General features: G+C 41.8%; 1 protein-coding gene across 1 annotated transcript in view; it reads right to left on the bottom strand.

Moving 5' to 3' along the window:
• ik (IK cytokine) overlaps window positions 1-12,325 on the bottom strand; it is a 61,355-nt gene that overhangs the window by 24,898 nt on the left and 24,132 nt on the right. The window contains exons 8-11 of the mRNA XM_072264158.1: window positions 8,455-8,501; window positions 5,486-5,649; window positions 4,007-4,115; window positions 2,055-2,100 (exon numbers count right to left, since the gene is read on the bottom strand). Of these exons, the coding sequence (XP_072120259.1) occupies window positions 2,055-2,100; window positions 4,007-4,115; window positions 5,486-5,649; window positions 8,455-8,501 (366 nt within the window). The remainder of the gene's footprint in view (window positions 1-2,054; window positions 2,101-4,006; window positions 4,116-5,485; window positions 5,650-8,454; window positions 8,502-12,325) is intronic.

Below are 12,325 nucleotides of genomic sequence, written 5' to 3'. Positions count from 1 at the left end.
GCAGATTAATAATTCAGCATGGACTAGATGGACCGAAGGGTCTGCTTCTGTGCTGTAGTTTTCTATGACTAACAACACCTTCCTTCTTCCTGCTTCTTCCATGGTCATTATCCTCTCCCATCATATCCCTTCTTCTTTAGCCCTTTATCTCTACTACCGATCACTTCCCAGCTTTTCATTCATTGCCCCCTCCCCCACCAACTCTCTCACCTGGTCTCACCTATCACCTGCCAGTGTGCACTCCTTGCCCTCTTCCCACCTTCTCAGTCTGGTTTCTTCCCTCTTCCCTTCCAGTCCTGATGAAGGGTCTAGGACTGTAATGTCAATCGTTTATTCCTCTCCTCAAATGCTGCCTGACCAGCTGAGTTTCTCCAAGGTATTGTGTATTACACCTTTTGTTTCTCCAATATGTAACTTGTAATTTATAGAAATATTATGATTCCTTAAGATGGTTACAGCCAGGGGTGGTAATGGGGATAAGCTCACACTACCTAGTAAATGTGTGCGTCTTAAATAGCCTCCGACAACCAAGTCCAAGTCCAACTCTTGGCCTTCATGCGTGGCTTAGCTAAGTTCGGCAGAACTGTTTTTAACAGCAGGAGAAGGGACAAAGACAGGTTACTGTCGTCTTAAAACCAGTCGCTTCGGGCAGATGAGGTTCGCCAGTCATGGTTAGCAGCTCACTTTATGTCTTTGCGCTGTACTGCTGCCACAAAACAACAAATTTCAAGTCATATCGTGAGCAGTTCACAAAAATGATTCTGGGTTTGAAAGGCTTATATGAGTACATTTGACGGCTCTGGGCCTCTGCTCACTGGAATTCAGAAGAATGAGGGTGATTGCATTGAAACCTATCGAATGTTGAAAGGCCTAGATAGCGTGGATGTGGAGAGGGTATTTGTTAGAAATTATTGACACCCTTACATTTTCACAGCTCCTTATCAAAGTTCAAAGTAAAATTTATTATCAGAGTGTATACATATCAGCAGCCTACAACCCTGAGATTCTTTTTCCTGCTGGCATACTCAGCAGATCTATAGAACTGTAACCAGGATCAATGAAAGATCAAAAGCATAGAAGACAACAAACTGTGTAAATTCAAACATAAATAAATAGCAATAAATAACAAGAGAATGAAAAAAACAAGTCCTTAAAGTGAGATCATTGGTTGTGGGAAAATCTCAATAGATGAGTGCAGTTACCCCCTTTCATTCAAAAGCCTGATGGCTGAGGAATTATAGAGCGAATGTGGAGAAGTTGTTTCCTATGGTGGGGGAGTCTAAGACCAGAGGGCACAGCCTCAGAATAGAGAGACATCCATTTAGAATGGAGATGAGGAGGAATCTTTTCCAGCCAGCAAGTGATGAATCTGAGGAATTCGGTGCCACAGGCAGCTGTGGAAGCCACGTCACTGGGTATTTTTAAGGCAGAGGTTGATAGGTTCTTGATTAGTCAAGGCTTGAAAGGATATGGGAAGAAGGTAGGAGATTGGGGCTGAGAGGGGAATGGATCAGCCATGATGAAATGGTGGGGCAGACACAATGGACCCAATTGCCTAATTCTGCTCCTATATCTTATGGTCTTACTTAAGTCAGTGATAATAAACCTGATACTGAGTCAATGGTCTAAAGATTAAAGATTAGCTTTATTGGTAACATGAACATTGAAACAGGCAATGAAATGCAGGAATGTGGGAGGAAACTGATGTACTTAAAGGAAGCCCACACATTCATGGGGAAAACGTACAAACTCCTTACAGACAATGGTGGGAAATGAAGTAGATTTTTCCCACTGATTAGAAAGCTTTCATCATCTCGAAATTCTCTGTTGTGCCACTGCAACCTTCCCCGTTCCAGTTGCTGGCACTGTAAAACGTTGCGTTAACCACTCTGCTACTGTGCTACACATTATGCACACGCGTGTGTGTGTGTGTGTGTGTGTGTGCATTTTAACTTGGAACCACCTGCCTTTCTGAACTGAATCTAAGCCCCTCTCTCAAGCCTCTTCAGCTTTTCCAAGATAAGCGCCCCAGGAAATTAAATGAAATATAATACCTTATATCAGCTTCCGGTGGCCTCTTTTCATCACCTCCCAATTTACCTGAGAAAGAAATCGGGTGCAGAAACATTAAAATTGTTATTATAACCATTATGGAACATATTCACATTGTGCAGAACAATTCCACCACCCTCCCCTGCCCCCCAAACTTCCCCCTTGGTGCATCAATAGAACTTAGTACAGTTATGACTACCAGTGACAGAACATAGAACAGAACAGTACAGGAACAGGCCCTCCAGCACGAATGTTATGCCAAACCAATTAAATTTGTCATCAAATTGCCAACTAAACTAATCTCTTCTGCCTATGCAATGCCCATATCCTTCCATTTTCCTCACATTGTCTTATCTAAATGTCTCTTAAATGTCCTATGTTTCTGCCTCTACCACCATCACATTCCAGCCATCCACCACAGTGTAAAAAAACCTGCCCCTCACATCTCCTTTGAAATTACCCTCTCTTGCCTTAAATGCACACTCTCTGGTATTTAAACATTTCAACCCTGGGAAGAAAATCAAATCAATCTACGGTTCTCATAATCTCATAAGCCTCTATGAGATCTCCCCTCAGCCTCCGCCATCAAGGGAAAACAACTCAACTTTGTTTAACCTCTTAGAAACATAGAAAACCTACAGCACAATACAGGCCCTTCGGCCCACGAAGCTGTGCCAAACATGTCCTTACCTGAGAAATCACCTAGGGTTACCCATAGCCCTCTATTTTCTGAGCTCCATATACCTGCCCAGAAGCCTTTTAAAAGAACCTATCATATCCAACTCCACCACCGTTGCTGGCAGCCCATTCCACGCACTCATCACTCTCTGCGTAAAAAAACTAACCCGGATATCTCCTCTGTACCAACTTCTAAGCACCTTAAAACTGTGCAGTAGCCTTAAGTGTCCTATGGACTCGGACACCAAGATCTCTGATCCTCCACACTACCAAGAGCCTTACCATTAATACTATATTCTGTCATCATATTTGACCTACCAAAGTGAACCATCTCACACTTATCTGGGTTGAACTCCATCTGACACTTCTCAATCCATTTTTGCATCCTATCAATGTCCCGCTGTAACCTCTGACAGCCCTCAACACTATCCACAACACCCCCAATCTTTGTGTCATCAGCAAATTTACTAAGCCATCCCTCCACTTCTTCATCCAGGTCATTTATAAAAATCACGAAGAGTAGGGGTCCCAGAACAGACCCCTGAAGGCACACCACTGGTCACTGACCTCTGTGCAGAATATGACCTGTCTACAACCACTCTTTGCCTTCTGTGGGGAAGCCAGTTCTGTACCCACAAAGCAATGTCCCCTTGGATCCCATGCCTCCTTACTTTCTCAATAAGCTACCCCTTGACAATGCCTTGCTGAAATCCATATACACTACATCTACTGTTCTACCATCGTGTTTAGTCACATCCTCAAAAAATTCAATCAGGCTCGTAAGGCATGACCTGTCTTACAAGTTCTTGTTATAGCACGTGTCCTCTAATCCAGGTGGCATCCTGCTAATCCTCTCATATTGTGTTATGTGATGGAAAATTAGAGAAAGGGGCGGGAGGAGATTATCAGAAGTTAGAGAAATTGATGCTCATGCCGTTAGATTGGAGGCTATCCAGAAGGAATATGAGGTGTTGCTCCTCCAACCTGAGAGTGCCCTCACTGTGATTGTTCCTGAACTGCTCTTTCGATGTCCTTGACACTCACGACACTCAGGGACTTGGGCCATATTTGTTCTTGACTGGATGTTTTACTGCTATCATAATTATACCTGCTATATATGTCTTGTGCCCGTGTGTGACTGCTGGTACAGTGTCTTGTACCTTGGTCTTAGAGGAATGCTGTTTCATTTGGCTATAGTCACATGTATGGTTCAATGACAATTAAACCTGAACTTGAAAATATTGGGTGGAGTTACAGACTTTCTTTTCAACCTTACCTTTATCTTTCTTCTTCATTTTTTTGTTACGAGTTCCCTGGCGCAAGTAGGACAAGATCTGAGTCAATTTATTGATAACAATGTCATTGGTGGTCAGCGTTGTTTGTGCCTGAAGCGGAAAGATAAGATTGTTCAATGCAGAATAACAACATCCTCACTATACAAAATGATATAACGGTGATGTTTACGCCCAGGAGCTTCAAGTTCCTCGGCATTAAGATCACCAAGGATCTCACGTGGTCTGTACATACCAGCTGTGTGGTGAAAAAGGCACAACCGCGCCTCTTTCACCTCAGACGGATGAAGAAGTTTGGTATGGCACAACAAATTCTAAGAACTTTCTACAGGGGTACAATTGAGAGCATCCTGACTGGCTGCATCACTGCCTGGTATGGGAACTGTACTTCCCCCCCATCGCAGGACTCTGCAGAGAATGGTGCGGACAGCCCAGCGCATCTGTAGATGTGAATTTCCCACTATTCAGGACATTTCCAAAGACAGGTGTGTGAAAAGGGCCTGAAGGATCAATGGAGACCCGAGTCACCCCAACCACAAACTGTTCCAGCTGCTATCATCCAAGAAACGGTACCACAGCATAAAAGCCAGGACCTACAGGCTCCGGGATAGCTTCTTCCACCAGACTGCTTAATTCATGCTGACGCAACTGTATTTCTATGTTATATTGACTATCCTGTTGTACATAATATTTATTATAAATTACTATAATTGCACATTTGAATGGAGACGATTTTTACTGCTCATGTGTTTGAAAGATGGAAGTAATAAAGTCAATTCAATGAAACCTTGTGTGGTGCACAATCTTGTAGGAGTCATGCATTTTCTTCATTCTTTTGCTTAAGTTAGTCAGTACTTCTTGGTAGAGGATATGCTTCTTGTAGCAGTTGATAAAATTCCATCTTCCTCAGAACGTACTCGTGCAATTCTACACTACCTTCATAGAGATCATCCTCACGTCAGCCATCACTGTCTGGTTTGGTGCAGCAGCCTCCCACAATAAACAAAAACTACAGTGAACTGTCAGGTCTGCAATCTACCGTCACTGCAGGACTTGTATAGGTCCAGGACAAAGAAGTGAACGCAAATGTCATCTCAAAAGTTTCTTCCTCCTGGCAGAAGCTATGGGGTTAAGAGGGGAGGCAGAATACGAAATGGAAAAAGAGGGAAGTGGAGAGAGGAGAATTGCCAGAAGTCAGAGAAATTGAAGTTCATGCTGTGAGGTTGGAGGCTCCTCAGATGGAATATGAGGTGTTGCTTCTCCAAGCTGAGAGTGGCCTTATCATGACAGTGGAGGAGGCTATGGATAGGAATGGGAAGTAGAATTAAAATGGGGAAACCTGCCTTTTGTGGCGGACAGAGTGAAAGTGCTTGCTCCGTTCTCCCTAAAACTAGCAAAAAATGTAAAACAGCAAACAAGATAAATCAAAACCAATACAGAAACATAACACATTGATACTGCACCTCCATGGTAGGGCAGTCGGCTTTGCTTCTGATCAACGTTGTGGGTACATCCGTGTCTGCATATTCATCATCTAAATCCACAACATACGCCATGCGTCCCGGTAAAAACAGCTCATTTCGCTCCTGGGGCTTCATTTTAAACAGAATACGGTATATGTTGCGTCCTGCAAAGCAAGTGTGATGGTATTGAGTTCACTGTCCGCAAAAGCCCTAAACTGAAAAGGAAACTTTACACCCTATCTGATATAGATATCTATGGGCACTCTCGCTATAGGGAGGTTATACTGTATCAAGATACTCTTCAAAGATTATCTTACTTTCCCTCCTAGTCTCTGTGATGATGTCTTGCTACTCACTATTTGAGTGGTGGGATCTCACCCCTACCAAAGAGAGGATACTTCCAGCTAATAAAGTAGCTTAAATACAGTTTATCTTATTTTTCATGGTACACGTTAGAAAAATAGGTCTGAATAAACATTCAAACAGAGGAATAAGAATTAAAATCAAAATCAGGTGCAACATCACTGGCATATGTCATGAAATATGCTGTTTAGTACCAGCAGTACATTGCAATACATAATAAGAAACTATAAATTACAGTAAGAAATAGAGTTGCAAGAAAAAGTTTGTGAAACCTTTGCTTGGTTTTCTCCATTAACTACTCATAAAATGTGGTCTGATCTTCATCTAAGTCACAATAATAGACAAACACAATCAGCCTAAATTAATAACACAAAGACAATTGTACTTTTCTTGGCTTTACTGAACACATTGTTTAATCATTTACAGTCCAGATTGGAAAAGGTTTGTGAACCCTTGTACTTAAAAACTGGCAAAACCTCCTTTAGCAGCAATAACCTCCACCAAACATTTTTTGTAGCTGCTGATCAGACACGCACAACAGCAGGGAGGAATTTTAGACCATTCCTCCATACAAAACTATCTCAGTTCATCAATATTTCTGGGATACCTTCTTGTTATTTATTGCTCTTTATTTATGTTTGAATTTACACAGTTTGTTGTTGTAATGCACTGTAATGGTTTCTCTGTAGCAGCAATGTTTGGGCTACTAGTAGAGATAACGGGGGCTTTGAAATGTGCGCCATCCAATGAGAGGCATATCGCTCTTTCTTGTGGGTCTGAGAGAAGGGATTTCGTGGTCTTTTGTCCAGGAGAGTTGAAGAGAGAAGACGCAAGTGGAGTGAGTTGGTAGACAGCTGGATGGAGTGGACTTGGAGCGAGGGTCCACGACGCTCGGAGAAGGTCGATGGGGAACAAGTGGACAGAAACTTGAGCTCCAACGAGCGCATTAGACTGTTTCATTAAAATGGGCCCTTTTTCTTTTTATTTTGTTTCTTTACTAAACTATTGTCAAATTAAGAATTATAAAGCTCAATCGCTTAACTGCATATTGTGGACTGTTTGTTATTTTGTGGTTACCGTACAGTCCATACTGATTTTTAACAGGGGAACACATCACGCAGAATCCACCCAAACAAGATTTCTCAAGTTCGGCCAGGCCAGAGGCGGTCTTCCCCTAGGTTAAGCCGCTAGCCGAACCGGAGGGTTACATTGTCCTCTATGCTCTTTGTCTTTCATCGATCCTGTTCACGGTTGCTGTTCTATAGATCTGCTAGTATGCCAGCAGGAAAAAGAATCTCAGGGTTGTACAGCGGTGATATGTATGTACTCTGATAATAAATTTTACTCTGAACTTTGATAAGGACCTATGAAAATGTAAGGCTGTCCATAATTTCTAATGAAGCAAAATGATCAGGTAACAGCATGTGCTAATGTACTTGGAATATGCAACAATTATGAGTTTTTAAATTAGTAATATTGTTTATCCATGTCTGATTTGTTGCTCAACAGACAGGCTTGTTGAGAATTGTGTACAAAATTCCTCAGGCAGTTTTCCAAAAAAGCCCATTAGCAGCAGTCATGGGTCAGCAGCTTTAAATTCCTCAGTGTTATCATTTCAGAGGACCTGTCCTGGACCTATCACGCAAGTGCAATTACAAAGAAAGCATGGCAACACCCCTACCTTCTTAGAAGTGTGCAAATATTCAGCATGACATCTAAAACTTTGACAAACTTCTATAGATGTGTGATGCAGAGTATACTGACTGCCTGCGTCACAGCCTGGTATGGAAACATTAATGCCCTTGAACAGAAAGTCCTACAGAATGTCATGGATACGAGCCAGTCCACCACGGGTAAAGCCCTCTCCACCACGGAGCACATCTACACGGAGCACTGTTGCAGGAAAGCAGCATCCAATATCAGTGACCCCCACCACCCAGGACATGCTGTCTTCTTTGCTGCTGCCATCAGGAAGGAGGCACAGAGCCTCAGGACTCTCACCACCAAATTCAGGAGCAGTTATTACCCCTCAAACATCAGGCTCTTGAACCAGAAGGGATAACTTCACTTGCCCCATCACTGAACTGTTCCCATAAACTATGGACTCAATTTCAAGGGCTCCTCACCTCATGTTCTTGATATTTATTGCTTACTTACATATATTAATATTATTACTACTTTTTTTTCTTTTTATATTTTCACAGCTTGCTGTCTTTTGCACATTGGTTGTCTGCTCTGTTGGTGTGGTTTTGCATTGACTCTATCATTGTTATTGGATTTATTGATTATGCCCACAAGAAAATTAATCTCAGCATTGTATAAGGTGACATATATGTACTTTGATAATAAATTTACTTTAAACCCTGAATTCCGGCACTCCGAGCTGTAATAGCTTCATGCCAACCACTGCACTGCCGTGACGCTTGATAAATTATTACTTATAATTGTTCTTATTATATTTCTTACATAAAATACACTTTATTTTACATATTGCATGGTGTTGCTGCACAAAACAACGAATGCCAAAACATACGATACTGAGGAAGTGTCTTCTATTTTCAATCAGCAATAATTCTGTAATTAAGTTCAAAACTGTAGTTGCTTACCCAAGCGGGTCTTGAATTCAATTTTATTTTCTGGATCTTCATCTTTCCTGAAGAAAAAATTGAAAATAATTAACATTCAGAGTGAAGCACACCATGCCAACAATCACCTGCAAACTAAAGTTGACTCCTACTCAAATCAAGCACCTAACATTAGTCGACATTAAAGCTCTCACAACACACATCAAAGTTGCTGGTGAACGCAGCAGGCCAGGCAGCATCTCTAGGAAGAGGTACAGTTTAAAAAAATTAAAGCTCTCAGTTGGATTTCTTACTACAATGGATTTTGGTTAATTGGGCAGGTGTTTATTTGGGGAAACTCTTAAAAGAATATAAGCTAAACCAAGAAAACAGCCGGGATTCCTTGACTTATTTGGGACACTATAGCACTTAATTCGGGCAGGAGACTGTTGCTGAACAGTTTCTAACTAGGATTGTGCATGTCTTGAGGCCGATAGACATTACACCATGCTTAGAGCATTTTTAAATAGCATCAGTTGCATGTTTGAGTTCAAAAAGCAATAACTTTTGTCACTGATAGTTGGTGAGAATAAGCAGCAAGACAACTCTACTGTTTTGCTCATTGTGGTTTCAAGCATCCAAGTTTGGAAATGGCAAAAATGGCCGGGAGTGTAAATGAAACAACTTTACTACATCGTCACGTACCCCGTGACGGGGGTTAAGAAACCAGCAGAAATAGAAACCATTTTGGAGTCTTGTATTGCTATAAACTACTAATATTTATTAGTAACTACGCAATACAGTAATATAAATGTAGATAAATCACACAGGTTAGCAATGATTATATATAAAAGTAAGTGTGGAATATATATGTATGAAAACCAAGCTTCTTTAAGTCTCGGGGTAAAAAGATACAGTCTTACGATGTTGAGTAAAGTTCAGTTCAGTTCAGTTCGTGGTATTTAGTTGAGTAGTGATGGAGAGAGAGAGAGAGAGAGAGAGTGAGTTGAGTCTTCAGGTGAGCTGATGCTGTCAATCTTGTCATCGTCCTCCGAAATCCTTCACAAGTCACCTACTGTGACTTTAACCGGGGGACCGGTCTTCTGTGGTGGAGCTATCACCCCGGCAAGGGTGGACACATAGACAACTCCCCACCAGTCAACCCCTTCTTTACCGATGGAATAGCAATTTGGATCCATCTGTCTGATCGATCCTCCAAAACCCACTTTCTCTGCGGGCACAACAATGTTCATTCAGTGTCCAGATCATGTGTCTGAGGTCCATTCCATTATCAGATTTCACGACTCCATTTTGTACTTCAACAATTTTCCCAGCTACAATTCCAGTAAACAAGTGTCTTATTTTGACTCGACCAGTTTGTAAACTTTCCTTGGCAAAGTCACAAAGCTTACTAAATCCCTTCCAAAGTTCTGTGAGTAGGGTCAAAGGTCCTTTTGGCCTGTAACTGAACACAGGTTCCAACAAATTACCCTTCACTGCCTTCTGAATCGAATCTCCACCACTAAATAAGAAGAGGGGAACCCCCTCATTCCAATTTTCCTCATTTCTCACACAATGATGTCCACCTAAAGGCATACTGTAAGCCATGTTTAAAATTTCAGCCTTGTAACCTTTCAAAACGACCACTTGGCTTGCAAGCACTGTGGCTGGTCTCCACCTCCTCATCAACACCCCATCTTTAAGGTAACATCCCACTGACTCTCTCTGAACCTCCTCTCCTGTGAGAACCACCTCCCTTAAAGCCACCGTTCCAGAATCTCGCTTCTGTTCCTCGATACATTCCTTTCTCAACAAAGACAAACCTTTCTTATACACCTTACCCTTATCAATTGTACTACCCTCTGAGTCCTGCTGAAACCTGGAAGGTAGAAAAGTCTGTGACACATCATAATTTAACCCTTTGGTCTTGCTATAGGCCTCAGCAGCAGCTTTGCTCATTAGCTGAATTGCTGAAACACTCTTATCTTGAAGAGCTGTCAACATGCCTCCATTGTTTACCAAATTCTGCATCATCATCAGGCTGATGAGGATATGAAAGAGGCTAAACAATCTCTTTATCAGCTTTCTCCGACCTTCACTACGCCTTGCTCCCATCACAGTACACTGAATAACAGCACGACCTTGCAGGTGCTTGCTTCCAAATGTCCAAACAAAATCCAACAAACTAGCGCATCCTGCCTCGGCAGGCCTTTGTCCTGCAAGCAGGGTCAAAGGTCATGCAACCAATCCAACCTTTTCCAGCACTTTTGCCATTATTTTCAACAACACTGACCTCATCAGGTTCCACTTCATGACCAACTTTTAAAACATGGTCAGACACAAATGACTGAGAATCCTCACTTTCCACTGGTACCAAGGTTAACCCCTTATTCACAGATCCAAGTCCATCTGAAACAAAAAAACTGCATTCCTTTCCAACCAAGTCAGGCACCTCAGACTTCAACCGAGCCTCAACACAAGGTTCAGAACCCTGTGAACTCACAGGTACTTCAACAACCTGAACACATTCAATCGGAACAACTGCCTCTTCTGGGCTGTCATCACTTGTCCCAGTTTCAAATTCAAGGTCATCTCGAACCTCCCAGCTATTCTCTGGCCAACTCCTTTCTGGAGTAAACTCAACCTCGTGGGTTAAAACTTCTTCGTCTGCTTTCTCAACAGACCCCTGCAGGGTACAGAAAAACCCACTTTTTCCGCAGGCACAACAATGCTCATTCAGTGTCCAGATCATGTGTCCTGAGGTTTGTATCATCTGACTTCTCATTTATTTCACCAGGCTGAGCATCACCTGTCATTCAAAGAGTCCCTCCCTCCTTTGTCTGTAAAAGAGTGCAAGCAGGCAACAAGTCATTGAAAGTAACATCAACAATCTGCCTTTGGTCACCATAGCAACCTTCGAGCTGCTCGGTGCTGTCTCCAACTCCAGACTCAGTAGAAATCCAAAGTTACTTCCAATGCCTTAAAGTGACAGTCCACTGTTAATCTTTGTCTCTCTCTCCTTTCCAAACACACCATCAATGATAAATGTCTCTCTCCAAACAGTTAATAAGGGCACTCCTGGATCCCCTCACAACATCAACAAGTTAGAAATTATGAAGAATTTGAAGGTATCGACAATCACCTTGAATGCCACGAGGAAAATGAAGATTTGAAGGATATAATCGTCTAAAGCATTGTATGAAGGCAGTCCATTATATACACTAGATGGCTGCACTGATTTTGTTCATTTACAGTCAATCTAAAGAACATGGCAGATGAATTCCTCTGGTGATAACTATTAGGAACCTAAAAACTGTTTTATAATACTGTAAAGGTATTGTTAGTGTTCTAACTTGTTCTGCATTTCACTTAAATACGTAAACTGTAATTCATTTAAATGGTAGTGTGTCTTTTTTTTGTACCTTTTAACTATTTCCATGAAATTTCGGCTAATTGGGAAACTGCTTAATTGGACGAAATGTACTGGTCCTGATGTGTCTCAATTAACCGATATCCACTGCAATTGTATTGGTAGCACAGCTAGTAGCGCAATGCCGTTACAGCTTGGAGAGTCGGAGTTCAGAAATCAAATCTGACACTGTAAGAAATTAGTCCCTCCCTGTACTACATGCATTTCCTCCAGGTGCTCTGGTTTCCACCCATATTCTAAAGATGTGGTAATTGCTAAGTTAATTGGTCAGTGTAAATTGTCCTGTGATTAGGCTAGGGTTAAATAGGTGGGTTGCTGGTGGTACTGTTCATTGGGCTGGAAGGGCCATTTCTGCACTGTATCTCTAAATAAATAAATGATTGTCACATGCATCAAGTTGAAAAATTTGTCCTGCATAATGCTGTAAGTAATTGTGCACTGTGGGTGTGCTATAATGGCACTGGAATATTTTGTTCATTTATT

Source organism: Mobula birostris, chromosome 7 (genome assembly GCF_030028105.1).
Source record: "Mobula birostris isolate sMobBir1 chromosome 7, sMobBir1.hap1, whole genome shotgun sequence".
Taxonomy (NCBI): Eukaryota; Metazoa; Chordata; class Chondrichthyes; order Myliobatiformes; family Myliobatidae; genus Mobula; species Mobula birostris.
Note: the sequence above shows the minus strand (reverse complement) of the source record. Positions and strands in the feature narration are given on the sequence as shown.